We start from the raw sequence: 18,555 nt of genomic DNA on the forward strand, positions 1-18,555 counted from the left end.
CTAATAATTTTGATGGTTGGGCAAGAATATTCTTTACAGTCAAAAATTTTTTCGTTTCTTTTTCTCAGCCGGGCTAGCTGTGTTGAGGTTATTTTCCACCAGTGGCTCTCTTTGTAGAGACATCGAGTTGTTCTTGGTTGACCTATCATCTTTCAGTGCTTATAGTTCGTTTTTTGTTTTTCTTTGACGCTAAAATTTTTTTTGTACTTCTTTATTTTTCCATGTTTTCACGAGTGAAATTTTCTACGACAAAAAGTGGAAAATATATTTATTCCTGAATGTTGGTTTTATAAGTTTTCACACAATTATTTTATTTTATTGCTTTTTTGACATTTTTTACCTCGAAAAAATTTCAATATTTGGAGCGCAAGATTTATTCTTTTGTTCTGACCACTTAAAAAATGATAAGAAACTTTGTACTCGGGTAAGTTTTAGTGTTTTTCCACGCTAAATCGGGCAAAATAAGGCAATGTTCATTCCAGTGCTTTAACCAGAGTCAAGAAAAACCGGTTTGAAATTTTTGGTTTTTCGCAATATTTCGAGCGAAATAAGGCTTACATCAGCCTAACTATGACTTATTTAAGGCCTGCAAACTTAGCTTTAAGCAAATAAAGTTGGTTTTTTTTCGAGACTTTAGGAACTGAAAATTTCAGTAAGGTTCAAAAGTTTTCTGCTTAATTTTTTTTTCGATTTTTTTGTTCTTTTAGTCAATTTTCTGAAAAAGCTTTGTCCAATTGGCCTATTTTACGATGAAAAACATGCCTAAATTATAGTTTTATGTCAGATCCCTTAATCACATCACGCAGGAAAAAGTACACTAATTTGCGAAAAAAAAAGTAAAGACAAGGTTTCGATTAACAAACCACAGATTCACCGATGGATTTTGCGATAGATATGAGTATGCGGATTCAATTTTTATGTTCAGTTTCAATGTTTGAATTAGGAATCACTGACTTTTTTTGGCTAAAAGTTTGTAACTAAACAAAAAATGGAATATAAAAAATGATCTGTAAAAGAAGCAAGTTTTAATGTTTTTTGAGTCACGAAAATATTCTAGTCCTAACACTACGGTTCCTTTTAAAACTTGTTTTCCATAGAGTCAAGTATTTTTTCGTTGCCAAAACTATAAACGGAGTCTCAGAAGTATAAACGGTCATAGTATAAACGGAGTCTCTGAAACGGAGTCTCAGAAGTTTGTAGTCATTGGCAACCTGTGTATGTTGAGTTACCGGTGGTAGCCAACAAGCCGAAGGGCCAAAAAACCGAAATTAGGATTACCATTCCAACAAACCGAAAAGAAGTATTGTTATGTAACATAACAAAAGATAGTCATTGTTGTTATCCAATTTTCACATAATTATGTTGTATTTTTGGCTTCAAGATATGGCGGTGTGCAGACATGGCGGTTTGTTGATGATCCGGCGAGTTACCATTATTTGTAGCAGGCCAGGCTTTCAGCCACATACGTATTCCAGCACAGACAACCACGACAGCACAGTCACGCAGCTAGACACCAAAAACAAACAGCACGCAGAAGATGACCAAAACTAACGGCCAAAGTCTTATAAGATAAAACGCAAAGTAGTTACTTTTTGGCATAACGCTTGGTTCCATATTTTCGTAGATCATGTCTAAGCCTTTTGCATGAGTTCTGATATATTTTGACTTTGTCATCCATCATGTTTTGACCAACCAATCTGTTTGAATGACTTTTGAGTGTGTTAAATTCTCAGTTTTCTTAGATTTCAACTATCTATGTTTTAAGCTATGAGTTTTTATTCAGCTTTTTTCGACTTAGGACTGGACTATATTGCGACTTTGTTTTTAACAAACGCTTTGGCTTGGCACTTCACTGACGGACTGTTTCCGAATATGAATTTTGGATCAAACACTGTCCGTGAATTGTCTCTGTCGGTCAAAAAATTAAAACGAATACTTGGGCTCGCACGGGAAATTGAAAGCTGTTTTTAATACAGTTGTTTTGTAATCTGGAACCTAATCTGGTCAGTTATTTTGTTTTCATAAACCGATAAACCATTTCATCCTTATGCAATGCTGACGTCTATCCTTAAGTATAAATTAAAAAGTCATTTTTATGACCGTTCAAATCCTATGATTAACAATATAATCTTTTAAAACAAACCAGCCGCCTAATCAGACGGATTTAAACAATGAGAAAGATTAACAATTACGTAATCATATGAAAAAACGCATTCATTCCCTCAATTATTAATATAGCTTACAGCAAATTGCCTTTTTATAAGACTTTTCTGTTGTTGTCTTGGTAAAAAGATTTTGGGCATTCCCATAAAAAGCTTTTCCTTCATTTTGGTTTTCGTTGAATGATATCTAAAAACTGTCTACTTTACTGGACTTCTGGCGTCTCAATTGAAAATATAGGCGTCAACGATGAAACGTTTGATTTCAATCATCAAAAAATTTTAGAACAAAAGATCCGGTTTTAAATATCTTCAAATGGCACCATTTATTTACCAGTTGGGTGCACAAAAATAAATAGAAACAAACAAAAAATAATCAGCCTACTAATAATCTCCTCATAAATCAGCATCAATCACGGGGTGATTAAAAACTCAGCTGTTTTTTGCATTACCATCGATTTCATTTTACAATTTGAAATAAATCTGCCTGTTTTTCTGTTATTTCTCCCATTTATCAGCTTAGCTCAAAAGCGGCGTCCAATTTGCTCAACTGAAAGGATAATTCAGACCCTTCAAACAAAAAACGAATGAGGCACAACTGCGCTTTTTAACGAAATCACAATTCTTTTTTTTTGGGTTTCCGTAATTCTATTGGCTGGTTCAACTTGAAAAATACTGAACATATTTCAAGTGGCGATCTTAGATTAATTTCCTTACTGAGTCGCCCAGGTAACAACAAACAGCTTTGTCAAATTGTTTGGCAAATTGAAAAATATAATTATCTTTAACTTTTTCATACCAATCGCAAGTCGAGCGGGTTTTGTTTTGTTTTATGGTTTATCGGCATCCTTTTCTGAATTGAAATGACAAGTAACAATATGAAGACAATCATAATTTCCTTCGGTTTGGTTCTCTACTCCTTCTGCCCCGCCCAATCCTACAATGTTTACGATGACCCGGGTGAGTTTCCAACAGCCATCTTTTAATTAACGTTTTTTGGGGATTTTTTTGCGACCAGATTACCAACTGGTACACGTTTAGAAGTATGGACCGATTGAAACCCTCGTTTAGATGTATGGTTCTCAATTTTTGCGGTCCTAAATAAAAACCTTATAAACATAAAAATTAATGTATATAGATAAGTTTTATTATTTAAATAAAACAAGGATACTCGGTTACTCTGCAAGTAGCACAGAATGTTCCGACCATAGTCTTACAAAAATACAACTAAAAAATTTTTTTTTCAGAGTAGTGTCGTTTTTTTTCTGCGTGGTGTGATAAAAAATCTGAAGAAAAACATTCGACGGTAAATTCATCAATTTGGTAAACAATTTTCACGCCTTCATTTAGGCTTTTTTAAGGTTTTTTAGTTCTAAAATAAGCTATTGTAACCATGCTAGTGCGCTTTAACCGCTCAGAAGTGGACGAAAAAGCAAAATTTTAAACTGGTATTCCTCGACACTTGAAAATATTTCGGAAAATTTTTAATATTATTCGAATCACAACTGAAAACGTTTTAAAATGATATATCATTTAGCTCACTCCGATGATTTTGGGTGGAAAACAGAAAAAAAGGAAAAACAACTAAAACACACCCGCATACAAATTTCTCCCCATTTTTCAAATGGTCGGAACAATAATTAGAAATAATTTGAAATAAGTTAGTCAACGCCAGTTCTTTTTGAGTTTTTGCCGTTCTAAATTATGAAGAAATGCTGCCATCAAATGAATTTTACTGGCAAAAATTGTAAACTAATTTTTTGTTAGTAGTTTTTCCTTCAAAACTGACAACTCTGTTTTGATTATTACTTTAGTAAATTTAACTAAATAAACAATAGTTAATTTTATGTTTATGTTCACTCTAAGTAATGCAAGTAGACTTTAAGTGGTCTAGCAAGACTCAATTTTCGAAAAAAAAGTTTGAATGGGATTCATTTTAAGAAGACATTTATACAACGAATATACTTTTTTAAGCAGTATAAGAGCTATAATGCCTATTTCTTCGAAACTTAAAAAGAACGCAAAAAAATGACAAATCAGAAAAAAATACATATTTTTTATAACAACTCTTCATAATCGGATAATTTTGTGCTTTTCGCACGGTGATCAAATAGATAAAAACAAGACAATTAGATAATACGAAATTTAGTATGTAGATTTAAGACAATCCCGATTTGCCAAGCAAGTATGAAACTATCCATTTCATGTATTTAATCAAAATTAGCAAAGACTTCCGATAAGCAGGGATTTTTTAGAGTGTCCATTATTGCAAAAAAAGATTTTTTTTGGAGTTTTTTTTCAAATTAAACTATTCGATACTAGTAAAATTAGGACTTTTAAGACCCCTCGACCGCTCTAACTGCCCCTTAACGTTAATGAGTATTGCTTGTTTTTCAAAACTTACATAAATTTTCACAAGAATTTGAAAAAATCGTTTTTGATTTTAGTTTGAAATCATCTCCCACACGCTTTTTAAATTACACATGACAAATCTAGCTTATAATAAAAGATTAGTTAGAACAGCTAACATAACTCAAATTAAATTGGAACATTTTCTAATCCATTTTAAATCACCGCATACGCGTAAATAGCACAAATTTGGTCAAATTCGCGGCCTTCAAAATCTTTTATTTCGCAAAAAAGGATGATAAGCACAATTTTTTCTTAATTTTGTGCTGTGGGAATCAAAAATTTCAGATGATAGAAGCAAGAAATTTATAAAATATATCTCGAGTAAAAAAATTAAAACAATCAAAAAAATATATCAAAATTCAGAACGCCATACCTACAAAACCCTTGAAAAACTAGAGGCTCACTTAATTTTCTTTAAAATGATGTTGGGTTTGGTCGCAATAAGGATTACTGTTCAACAATTTCTATAATTTTATTCCTTTATATGCAAAAGCTCAGAAATCTAAAAGCGGCTTTTGAATCAAAACATTTTCTAATGATTCAAACTATGGGTTTATATTTTTCTGAGAGAAAACTTCTAATTTCTTCGTTTACATTAACTTAATTTTTTACAAAAATTGATTAATTTTCCAGAAATTCAAAATATAAAGTATAATAAAAATTTCAAGAAATTGTTTCACTAATTTGAAAATCTTTCAATAAATTTTTTAATGCGGTTGCTTTGAAAGTGGCTCCTAATTGAAGGAAACGAATCAAAGTTAGATAGAGATCAAAGAAAAAAAATTAAGGCTTCTTAGAAATCAAATCCAAATGCAAGTCTTTGCAAAATAAAAATAATGTGACTATTTTGATAGTTTTTTGAAGCTCAGTCAGAAAATTGTAGTAGGGTTTTTCCAATGTTGCTGATTTAACTACAAGCTTGTTGTTGACCAAAATAGAACGCAAATGTTTTATACGCTTGTAACCAAATGTTATCGTACAAAAATTAGGAGTCGTCGAATGTTACAATCTGTTGCCTACTACAATACGCCATAACTTTTCACCTCACACTTTTTTAGTTTATTTATGAAAACTAGATGCCATACCTACTTGTTTTGATCTTTATTTTGTTGCAAAATTACCAAAAAACCGTCAGAGTTTTTTTTTTTAATTTTTCTTCTTTCTTGAAGATATGTTCTTTCACGACAAGGCAAATGAAAAATGAAATATTAGAACGCATGAATGAAAAAAAATCAGTTGCATAGTTTTGCGCACTTTTCCGGGTTCCTTCACAGTTTTTCGGGCTCTTTCACAATTTTCCGGCATCTTTCCCTCAGAAAAAAAAACAAAAACATACTCTTCAACAGTTAGAACATAGCTGAAGATGGCCTCGGCCAAAAGAGCCGGACATATTTCAACTATATTCTAACTACTACATAATTCCAAACAGCTCGTCTCAAAATAACCGGAAATGATTTTTTTAGCCAGACTAAATCACTGATCATGCGTTAAGCGAACGATATATATCGCTCATTGATTGTCTTATTATAGCCACATCGGCGACTTTCTAATTGCCATAGCTTTTCAAAAAATGATCACATGCAAATTAATTTTTTTCTGACTTGATACTTTTCAGATGGTATACAAATAACCTCCATACGTGCTTAGCAAAAAGCGTCAATAACTGTCAAAAAAGCCCCAACAAGCCCAAATATTCCATCTGATCTTCAAAAATCTGATCGGAACAAAAAATCACGTATCTGAAGTTTTTCAAAACTCACCCACACCCATTTCGTGATTTTCTCCTTTGAATCTCTAGATACTATTTGGCTAATATGTTTTTTGATCTGTCTGGTGTAACGGATGCCCATCTTAATTATTTGACAAGGTTTCGTTTCGTAGTTGTCGTAACATACTATAAATTTCCCCGCCCAAGTTAGAAAAAATTACTTTTTTCTAGGTTTCAAATCAAATTCAGTCCAAAGCACTAAAGTTTCAACGCTCGTTTTAATTCCACCAATCTTTTGAACTATCAAAGCATAAAGATATGACTTTGTAAGCCAAATTGGCTTTATGGCTAAATAATATGACTCTTGGTGGATCAAAAAAAGTTTTAGTTTTCTTGAAGATATCAGTTTGAATGTCAAATTGATCGGTACTCTGGGAAATTTCGTCTATGACAAGAGTAAACGCATAATCGACGTCTGAGAGAGGAACGAAGCTTGAAACTGGGATCAATTTTACGGTTAAGGTCAGCTTACATTGTTTTCAATAGTTTTTTCAGACCTTACTCTGAAAGCTTGTGATGGAAGCTTTGGTACAAATGAATTAAGCAACCTTTGATTCAGTTTTATATAGAGACGAAATTGTATTCAAGGCAGCTTGTTCGAACTCAAAAAAAGTTTTTTTTGGGTATGACGTCTCCAATAAGGCTAATCAGGGCTTCAAGAAATCTGTTGTGAGTGGACTCTTTTTTGTTGCTAAGCAAAACGTAAACGCAGGGAGGATAAAAACCGCCAACCTGGATATGTACTGTGTACAATTGATAAAACTGAGACGTGCATATCTTAAAAGTTCTATCACAAAGCCAAAGATTGATATGAAAGCGCATTTAAGTTTTCCATGTCACCGAGAATAAGGAATCGCTCACTGTCTTGTTTGTGAAGGGGTTCATGTCAGGGCTGTAGGTGAAGGAAGTGAAAACCGGATTATAGTTTACAGTCTTGAGGCTAGCTGCTCTCGATTGGTTGTTAGCTTGATTCATTTGCGATTTTGCTGACTAACTAGCTGCCTTGCTTCTACGCGACCGGGGTTAAACTCATAGCTGTGCTCGTGATTGAACGAAATAATGGTTTCATCGCAAATTATGAGAGTCATTGGGCATTTATGTGAACGCCATTTTGCACAACGCCAGTGGGTGGTAGATTTGGTGTCTCGCTTTTTAGTGAACTCGTGTTCGACCAAGATAAGCAACGCTTTGCCTTGTTGAGTTTTCCGTTGATAAAATTTGTCATAGTGGTGTTCATTCTATTGGTACTATTTAAGTAATGATATATATTTGCGTTATGTTTCATTATCAAAACTTTCTCAATCATGACTCCATTAACAGGTTGAAAAACAAAATTTAATCCCTAGAAAAGAGTCTTTTACCATTAGCACTATCTCTATATGGCGTCTCGAAATAATTGAGGAAGTTGAATTGAGTCTCTTTTTAATTGCGATATAGAGAATTGTACCAATCTTTGATAATCTATATCATAAATTATTTTTTAATCCTGCATGGGATATTTTAATTAACGTGGGCTATATTGGCATGGGTTTTTGAGACCATTGGGATATCTTGGTATGGGATATTTTGTAATGAGGTATTTTCGTATGGGATATTTTGCCTTGTCACCTTTTTCTACGCTTTCAATTAAGTAAGCCCGCCGCAAAACGGAGAACAAATTTAAAGCCGTCTTCAATTAAAAACAAGCACCGCCGTCTCTTCGCCTGTGATTGAGTTTGCCATCAATTAGTAAATACCGAGTTGACTTAGTCCTCTGCACAGGGCGGGTCCAAAAGAAGTTGGTCAAAAGAATTGCTAACAATTAATTGATTCGATCCGAAATTAAATGATAGCGACGGTTGAATAATTGAAATAATTAATTTGAACATTAATTGGTTGCATCAAAACATTCTCTGATTTCGGGTGACGCAATTCATTTTGGACCACCCCTGAATCTGGTTTTGGATTTCATCAATTTTTTGCACATTTTCATTAACAGGTTCCGCAATTTCCTAAACAGAAATAAAAACGAAAAATTTGTTGTTTGAAAAGTGCGTTTCATGAGTAATTTAATCCGTTAAACAGTTGAATTTCTCAGCACCAAATTATTTAACACGTTAGCGTGAAGGAATTACGAATAATAAGGAGCTTTTAAAAATAACTAAAAGACTAGATTATTAAATGTTGCTTTCTGAGAATAGCAAACTAGACTAAGACGAGTTATATTTTTTGGTAAACTTATTTATTTGGTTCTGAAACTGGGTTTTTTTGCTTCGAAATTGATATGAAGAAATTGATGTTTAGACAAACACTTGAGTTGTTAAAAAACGCTCTTAGTTCTTCAAATGTTCACGGTTTTGTGTTAGGTGAGAACTTGGGTCACCCTAATCAACTTCCGACAGAGAAAGACTTTATCATTAAGTCACTGATTCCGATCTAAATGTTCCAAAATTTCATAAATAAATGAATAATCGAAATTTTCAAAAAAAAAAGTTTCGACGGAAATCCAGAAAGTTTCCAACTTGTGCCGTTGCCGCAACATAAACCTGAGATATCACTAGATTAGAAAGGTTTTTAATAAATTTTACCAATTGAGTATAAAATTTCCCGGAGTTTCTTTGTCTCCAGTGGTGTTTTCGGGGCATCAAAACTATACTTTCAAACTAAAACTAAAAATGATTTGATATGTCTTCCAAAATGTTTAAATTTGCGTGAAAAAAAACATCGAAATCAATTGTAAACAGGGGCGGATTTAGGGTTTTCTCGAGGGGGGGGGTGGATTTTTTTCTAGGCCAACCAAATTGATTTTCCGAGCTCTCCCAAAGCACTAAAAGCACGAGCTCTCCCAAAGCTCTCCTTGTTTTGGCTTAGTTTTCTGTGCCCCTTTTTAGGCGCTCAAAGGCGTTTTTAGGCACTTTTTGGGAAACTTTGACCAAAAAATCGCGTTTTTTTCTGCGCGCGCTCCCCCCTCATAATTAGTATAAATTGGTCCCCTAAATCCGCCCCTGATTGTAAAGAACATAAAAAATATTCGAGTTTTAGTGTTCAGCAAGCTGTGATTCTGCAGTTTTCCAGCCTGGCGTTTGGGAATTTGCTTTCACTTTTTTGATTTTTGAATAGTGACAGATACCCAAGCGCGGATCTAGGAACTTCTTGACGGAGGGGGGATTTTAAAAAGTTTTTGAAAATTTTGTCGACCTTTTTTTTTAAGTCGACCAAATTGATTTTCTGAGCCCTCCCAAAGCACTATAAGGACCCTCATTTGAACAAGAAACATTTTAAGGTCAGTCAGCTAAACATGGATATCTCAAAATAGTACAAAGGGGGGACCCTTTGGGTTGGCAGGGGGTCGAATCCCTGAGGAAAATAAAAGGTCCCCCCCCCTAAGTCCGCTACTGGGTCGACCAATATGATTTTCCGAGTTCTCCTAAATCACTTTATAGATTCTGCAGATACCCGTTAAATTTAAGGTGACATTCAAAAGTTCTTGATTTGGCTTTGTTTTTATGAGAAAAGGGCAACAAGATTTTGTTCCGATCATTGAAAATGGGGAGGAACTTTGTATTTGGGTGTGTTTTAGTTTTTTCTTTCGTTTTACGTGCAAAATGAGGTACCACAAATAATCATCGGACTGGGTTGAATGATATATCAGAATAAAGCCCTTACAGTTGTGATTCGAACCACATAAAAAAAATTTGCCGTGTCGTGAAAAACTGCTTCGAAATTTTTCGTTTTTCGTCATATATCGAGCGAATAAAACGAGCGAGCAGTCTTCTTTTAACTGCTTAAAACTTATAAAAACATAATTTAAAACGTAAAAATTTAGTTTTACTTTAAGTAACGTTAGTTTACTTCGAGTAAATTATCAAAAATTCAAAAAACTGCAAAATTTGGAAAAAAACTTTTTTTTATTTTTCTAGTATTTTTTTCTGAAAAAATTGTTTATCAACTTGAATACGCCTAATCTCAAAGGTTTTGTTCAGCTCCTTTTATCACACCACGCCGAAAAAAAACTACAATAATTTGAAAAACCTTTGTTGTATTTTCTTAAGACTATGGTCCGAACATTCTGTACCACTTGCACAGTAACCGGCTATCCTTGTTAAATTATGTGGTCATCTCACCCAAGTCTTATGATTTTTTTGCAATTTGTTTCCAAAAGACATTAAATGCTTAAGCGTCAATTTTTTCATAATTTAATAAGGCCTCCTATCATGAAAATTACTGAACCTTTCTAAAACCTTGAAATTGTTAAACTTCAAATTGTTATAACTTTTTTAACACCAAGGAATCTTTTTCAGCAGTGCGTCCTATTGAAATGTGAAACCGAAGAGTATTAGGAGATATTAACTATCAATTGATAAACTTAAGTAACAGACGACAAAATTTGGATAATGTTCATTCGATCTTCTCCCCCTCCATGATTGTACAAAAAAATATTAGCCACTACTATGGGTGAACGTTTTACTAGAGAGCAATAAAGAAAACAAAGCCGCAAAATTCTACCGGGTACATATACGAGAGTTGAGTAAACAAAAAATGAATCTGTGCGAATTATGTACTTAGGGAACTTAATAAAAATTTTGCTACACTGTTACATAGAATCACCTAAAAATTGCCTTCAGGAGAGAATCGAGATATCAAAGATTCACAGAAAAGGGCAAGTAAGGACGAAACATTCGACTAATTTTGCTGCATGTTAAATATTTTTGCCTCTGTTGAATAACATTTGTTTGGGTCCTAGTGATTTCCGGAATTGTTGTACAGTCATATTTCTTGGGGATTTCAGTAGATCTGAAGGATGCTTAATTAGTCAAAAATCGAAAGCTAGAATGTATGGCGAAAATCAAATAAGATGCAACTTCAAATTAGAAAAACAAATTCAGGCTCAATTGATAAACTATTTGGCGTGTATTTTGATTGTTGTCTAATTTTTGTCCTCTTATAAAGGTAACCCACTCTAATTAATGTCTCATCTTACATGAACCGAGGTTGCCTAAAGTCAGCGTGATGAAATTTTGCAAGCATGCCATCACTTGATCAAATAACAAACATTCCATTATATGTCCAAAAACCCTCGTTTGGCCTTATTTTTGGTATAATTAGTAAGATTTGTTGAACCTTGTCAAATTCCTTCTTTGGTTTCATGAAAATTTTTGATTTCGGCACTCTAGTACTGCCCATTGCGGTTTTGATAAATATTTTTTGCCAATACGTCTTTGACAGCCGTTATTTTTAAATTCTAATCATTCGCATGAATCGATCCCTTAGCGATTGCTACTTAAGATATTCTTTTTTTTTTTAAATTTTTTCATTTGTTTTATCTTTAGGGTCATTAATTGAAATGAAGTGAAACAGTTGGAAACTCTATCAAAAAAGACATCATCAACTCGGTTCAAATTGCTTTCGCAGCTATTTTCTCTTATTAGAAATAATTTTTAATTTTCTTTCCCTGTTATCATTAATTTCAAAAATCTTGTTTATTTCCAATCCTTTTTTGGACGTAAATGTTTATATTGGCCCCCTACATAGCTCTTTATTAATAAATTTTTTTGAACGTCACCAAATGGGCAATCAGCATAGCGTCGGCCGAAGTATGGCCTTATAAGCTGACAAGGGATAGCCTTGATTTCGAATCAAAAAAGTGCTTTTATCAACAACGCATTTGAGATTTTCTTTTCTCATGCTAAATTACGGGGTGAAGTGGACCTCGAAATGAAAAAGAAAAAAAATCTAAGAATCAACGAAATCAACCGCAATCAACGGAACAACATAAAAACTGTGCAGTGAATAACCGTGTTGTGCCCCTGGTTAATATGATTGGCACAGATTTCGTCCTACTACAGATTTCTTCCTATTTACGTAATTAACAGATTTCGTCCCGTATCCAACATCCTATCATCCCACATCCAAATTTGTGGGACGAAATCTGCGTACGCTTTGAAATGGGACGAAATCTGTTGAGATTAAAATGGGACGAGATCTGTCATGGGACGAAATCTTTCACAGCCTTCTTGCAATTTTTTTGGTTACCTTTCTGGGCTGGGTAATGTTGCCTCATCGGATCATGGCGGGTCTCGGACATCCGACCTTTTTTGAGAGGTGGGTACATAAACATTTTACGATCGCCCTCCTAACCGAACCAGACTAGCAATTGCTTTAGCACATTATTGTATTAATTTGGTTGCATTTGAATAAAAATACCTAGAGAAAAGCCAGGCAACTTTTTTTCAATATTCTGGAACTTGAGTAGATAGTCGCTCGTAAAACGCTTTTTCTTCTGAAAAAGATTTCAATTTAGTATTTATCGAATCGAGCTGCAATGATAACGAATCCTTCATTAAAAGCTTTTTGAGTTGACCAGCGCCATCTATTATCTGTACCAGTCTCAATCTAAATTCACTCTAAAACCTTTTAAAATGTTGAATATATTTAAAACGAAATGATTCAGAGTGAAACAAAATGCTTATTTAAAAGGACTTAAACGGCGGATTTGCATCGAAAAACTAATATTGAACATTATGTCGGCTCAATGACTTTAAAAAACAATGATTGATTGATAACGATGATAATGATAGCAGATCAACAAACCTGCTGGGGCGTCACAAGGAAGATTTAGAGTTGGAAAGAAGCATTGAGGAACCTCTTTGTTCCGATCATTTTAAAAATGGGGATGAACTTTGTATTCGTGTATTTTAGTTTTTGCTTTTTTTTCCACGCAAAAACAGCTCCAAAAAATAATCATCGGAGAGAGTTGAGTGATTTATCATTTAAAAACTCTGGCAAATGTTATTCGAATGACATTAAAAAACTTCGAAAAGTTTTACCGGTGTCGAGAAAAACCGGTTTCAAATTTTTGTTTTTGCGTCTAAATTCGAGCAAATAAAGCTAGCGAGCACGCCTAATTTAGGTATGCTTAATTTTCATTTTACTCGACTAAAATTAGTTTTAAGTTAAGGCCATTTTGGGAATCAAAAACATCAAAAGTTTAAAAAACTGTAAGCATTTTTAAAAGTTTTTTGTTTGTTTTTCTAGTCATTTTTCTTCAAAATCTGTTTTCCTGCCTGCCTATATTACTATGATTGTCGAATATGCCTTAATTACAATCTCAATCTTACGTTAGATCCTTTTGTCGCACCAGGCAGAAAAACTGCACTATTTTGAAGAAAAAAATTTTCTTGTAGTTTTTTAATGACTATGGTCGGTACATTCTGTTCTACTTGCACAGTAACCGGATATCTTTGTTTTTATTTGAATTTCCATCAGAAATGTTAAAATTAGTTAAAAGTAGTTTAAATTAATCTCAAGTTACATTTCAGCTAAACAAATTTCAATTTGTCACAGAATTTTAGACTATATTAAAAAAATGAACATTAAAAACTTTTTCTAAAGCCGACGATGAACAATTTTTCAAGAAATCGATCGTGGCGAGGATTTGTGGAAGTTGCACAAAACTTGGAGACAACTCGAGCATCGGCTTGCAGTATCATTGAATTTGGACAAATATGGACACTTCCAATGAGACGTTTATCCAAAAAATTGAAAAAAGCATCAAAATGTTTGTAATAGAAAAGTTGACAAAAAAAACACTGGCCATCGACACTTTTAGTGCTTTTTCACGACCCATTACTTACCGTAAAAGTTTTCTAGAGGCGCTAAAATATACAGTTTTCAAATTCTGAGTTGAGCGCGCGCCCAGAAAACTCAAATTTTTGGTCAAAACCTTTCAAAAAGTGCCCAAAATTAAATTTTCTCAAAAATCGAGAAAACCCTATATCCACCCTTGCCTCAACGTTTTTCGAAATTACACATACAAGGATAGCCTTATTCATTCAGGGTACTTTTTTCTGTGTTAGTAATTTGAGTTTTCTAATCAACACTTTTTGAGCTGAGTTCAATTATCCGACTCTAGAAGAAAGTAACGGAATATTTGTGGACGGGTGGATGTTTTATCCACGCAAATGTCAATTTTTTAATGGGCCATTTTTGACGGATTTTTTGAAATTCATCTGAGAAATAAATTGATGTCCCGAGCTCAAACTAAAAAATACTGCATCTGTAACTTTGCTTGTAAAATTATGGGGGTTTGCATTTTTTTCATTTGGTATATTTACGCGCGATATATGGTATGCTATCAACACGTAAGCCGAGTTTTAATCTGTCTTAGAAATCGTTCCTAATTAATTTGGGGCTTGTTATTTGGTCTATTTATTACCTTACCTGGCTACGCTGCGACAGATATAATTTTGTACTTTAAATATCTTATGGGAAGAAGATTTTCAAAAATTATTATTTTTTCATTTTCATCTTTCTTTTTCATTTTCATTTTTTATATAGCGAATCTTACTCCATAGACTTTAAAAAGCAGTAGGACTTTTCAGGGCTTTAACATAATACTAGCAGTTTTGTTGAATTTTGGCTTCAACAAAATCACCTTTAGAAATACTGAAAACATTTTGGAAATAATGTATTTGCCCAAAAGTTATATCGATTTTTGAACGAACGCGCTGAGAATTGCTTTAAAATAAACTTAGCACTAAGGTTAACAATACAGCTCAAATTAAGGCGATGTCCTGAATTTTCCGACTGCCTTTTTATGTCTACATAGTAATGCCCGCCTCAAAATATGGTAGAAATTTTCATTAGAAAAAATAACAATTTAAGAACTTAAAAAAAATTGAAAAAAATAATTCCTAGTGCTATGTTAAGTGAAAATGAGATATTTTGCATAAAGCAAACCATTGAAAATACTAAATGGTTTTCCTCTATTTAATTTTGAACAATTTATAGTAAAAAAAAATACGCGTTAATAGTAAGAATTGGCTCGCGTGTAAATTGTCCAAAAGTGGCCGTTTGCAACCTTTAAACATACAAAAATTAAGCAAACTGATCAGAGGTGAAAAAAAGTTTTAACTTGAGATCAAAACAGCAAAACCTTTTGAATTATATTTACAAAAAATCCGTCAAAAATTGCTTGTTGAAGAATTAAAAATGGTAGAAAAAACTATAGAAGGTCAGAAATAAAAAGCCTTTACATGTGACACTTTAAAAAAAATTCACCTAGTTTTCAGATTTAATTTACAAAATTTTCTTCAAACAAAGCGAAATTATGTTTTGAACAATGCGTTTTGTGTTAACTTTTGAGCGCGGTCACAAAATGAAAGAGCATATGTTGCACCAAAGGTTATTTTTAGAAAGTACCCAAAACCAGAATTGCAGACAACGGAAAAAAGGTAATCACTAATTTCTTTTATTCAGAGAACAGCCAATGGTTAACAAATTATAACTTGTAAAACAGAGAAATTGAAGCCAATTCTATCAATTAACTACTGACACGCGACGAGCATGACCGGACTAGGATTATGAAATGAAATGAAAATCATCCGGGGCGTATCTAGGAGTTTCTCGAAAGGGAGGGGCTGATTTTCAGAAAAATTTCGAAAACTTTGTCGACTCTCCGAGCCCATCCTAAATCACTCTAAAGACCCTTTTTTGACCAAATTTCTTGCGCCGCACCCAGTTTTAAAACAAAAAACAGGCCAAAAATGCCGTTTCTGGGGCTTTTTGTGGTAATATTTTTCCCAAAATCGCGTTTTTTCGGCGTGTGCTCCCCTTTCTAAATTAGTATATGCTGGCGTCGAAGGTGCTTCTAGAAAACTGAGGGTTGGTTGGCCGAAAATGGATGTCATAAAATAATGCCAAAGGGGGAACCTTTGGTTGGTGAGGGGGTCGAATCCCGCCGCCCCCGCCGCCCCTCCCCGAGATCCGCCTCTGAAAATCATCATGCAAAAAGATCTGAAGAGTTTTTTCATTTTTTTTGAGAAAAAACGGGAATCTGAGAGGATAATGATGAGATAGCAAACAACAAACACTGGCTCCTCTAAGTTGTACAGCGCGTAACCTACCGGCACAGATTATGCAGAGTCAGTATCTGTCAAATTGTCACTAACCTATGCTTGTTCCGTTCAGATTAGCAGAAAAGCACATTCAGCAGATTTTCTTTTAATTAAAAGTATCTCAATTTCCCTTTCTGACCTTTTTTGTGCTCAATTAAGTCTCAGCTTCATCTTTTTTGAGTCTTGACATGACGCATGAGTTAGCGGTTTTGACAAATGTCCTCAACACCTTGCCTCGATGAAAACTGGTCTGCTGAAACAAACAAAAATCAAATCGTGACATTTCAAAAATTTAATCTCTTCTACTAATTGCTGAGAGGTAGAATTTAAGATTCAGATTTTTTTGAAAAACAATAATTTTTGTGTTTCTGATAAAAAAATTTTTTTTGTTTCTGATTTTGTGTTTCTTTTTGTGTTCAGCCAAGTTCGTTCATGTGTGGATAACCTCCTATACAGTCACAAAATTTTTTCCAAAAACACATCTGAAATTTTGGAGAAGGTTTGATTTATGAGTTTACATACAAAAAATTTGCAAGTTTTTACTAAAGTTTTCTAAACTACTTTGGCCATCAAAAAAAAAAGAAAAAGTACTTTCAATTAGCAAAAGTTACTTTTTTAGCTCCCCGGTAATTAGAGTTAAATTTGAGAATGCTTAATTATTTATTTGTCGCTTGATAGAGGAGTAAGATTGTAGAAAATGAAGGAAGATTTTTAGTATATCCAAAAAATCGAATAAAAAATTCAGAAAGCATTAACTCGAAAATGAAATTTGAAAAATGCCATTAGTTTCAGCTGAAACATTTGAAACTTTAATTCATTGAGGCAATACTTTTTTTAATCAATTGTCTCAGATTGTGCTTTTTTATTTATAAAAAAACATTGAGCAAAAGAAGCGTTCACAAAATAATATATGCTAGGTTATAACATTTCTGTTGTTTGCACGTTTGAAATTAGTGATCATAAACTGCCTATTTTACGCCCTAAAAACAAAAAAGAAATCAAAAAAGCTGCAATTTCTATGCCCTGCGACGATATGAAAAACTATTCAGTTGCACTAGACGCCTGTAATATTTTTCAACAAAACGAAAGTTTCCTTTTGTCTTCGAAAAACCAAAAAGCAAGCCATTATACGCGCGCTCAAAACAGTTAAACACAATTTTCTCAACGATACCTGCGTTCTCCTTAATATCTGCTTTCTCATTGCTAAAAATATGATATGGGTCTGCAATAATATCAAAAAGAATGCTCGTTAATTAAGGAAAAGTCCGGAATTTTCTAGCTGCCCCTTAAAGTTGAAGAAAAATTTTTGCTTCAAAAATCTATCAAATAATCAAAAAAAATTGTCTGGCTTATTTAGTCTCCTTTTTACCCCCTCGCACGCTATGTCAAAATCAAAGGATGTTTCAAGGGTCACATATATTTTTAATAAAACCAAATTGCTGTCTCAAATGAAATTGGAATGATTTAATTTGCCGTTTACTTGTTAAGAATGCAACATATTGCGCATTAAATAGTCTAAGTTGATCAAACTAGCAATTTTCAAAACAAAAAAAATAATTTTTAAAGTTAAATAAGACTGCTATTATATCAGGGCAAAGCTCTGAATGTTCCGACTCTCCCTTAATTCATATTGAATAGTTTTTGGGAAAAAAATTTTGAAACCCCGTAAATTCTGGTCAAAATCAAAATGTAAAATTTTGAGTCGTACGAAATTAATACGACCAATTAGCTAGCCTCAATTCAATTTGGAACATTTTTGTTGTGCGGGATTTGTTGTGCGGCATAATGTGCGTTACGCTCTGAGCAATATGAATAAATTCTTCAAAGCGCGCATAATTTAGTCCAGAACATTGCCACTTTGGCAATTTTCAAACCCCCAGAACTTTACAAAAAAAGTTGGAGGTTGGAGGTAAAATATTTTTTACATTTGAGCTCAAGAAGTTGATATCTTCAATGGGGTTTTAAAATTTTTTTTTTTGAAAACTATGATTTCGATTGGCGAAAGTTGATTAAATAAAAAAAACCACACTGAGCATAAATATTCCGTTTTCTTCGAAACTTGATTGGTTTAAAAAGAACAACCCCCCAAACATAAATCTTCTGTCACATTCTTCGAAAGTCGGAACTATAATATGTCTGTTTTATAGTTATAGAAAGACTCTTGTATTGAAGTTAAGACCCCGCATGTTCCGAACGCCCCTTAGAGCTGAAGAAAACTTTTTTGCTTCGATCAAATAAGCTGAATTTTTATTAAAGTTGGGGTCTTTTCTAAAATTCAGTTTTTTTCCTAGAGTTTCCAGGGCTGATCAAGCCTATACTCCTATACGCCTATACTTTTATC

The 18,555-nt window shown here is 33.4% G+C and overlaps 2 protein-coding genes across 2 annotated transcripts in view; one reads left to right on the forward strand and one right to left on the reverse strand.

Annotated features, from left to right (window-relative positions):
* The window catches only part of LOC134842841 (cyclin-dependent kinase 12-like), a 59,405-nt gene extending 48,883 nt beyond the window's left edge, over positions 1–10,522 (reverse strand). Inside the window, exon 1 of the mRNA XM_063859339.1 lies at positions 10,513–10,522. The gene's annotated coding sequence lies outside the window, so the exon portion shown is untranslated. The remainder of the gene's footprint in view (positions 1–10,512) is intronic.
* Positions 2,504–18,555, forward strand: part of LOC134842844 (uncharacterized) — a 40,571-nt gene continuing 24,519 nt past the window's right edge. Inside the window, exon 1 of the mRNA XM_063859343.1 lies at positions 2,504–3,119. Coding sequence (XP_063715413.1) covers positions 3,023–3,119 — 97 coding nt within the window. The 5' untranslated portion in view covers positions 2,504–3,022. The remainder of the gene's footprint in view (positions 3,120–18,555) is intronic.

Source organism: Symsagittifera roscoffensis, chromosome 3, assembly GCF_963678635.1.
Source record: "Symsagittifera roscoffensis chromosome 3, txSymRosc1.1, whole genome shotgun sequence".
In the NCBI taxonomy this organism is placed as follows: domain Eukaryota; kingdom Metazoa; phylum Xenacoelomorpha; order Acoela; family Convolutidae; genus Symsagittifera; species Symsagittifera roscoffensis.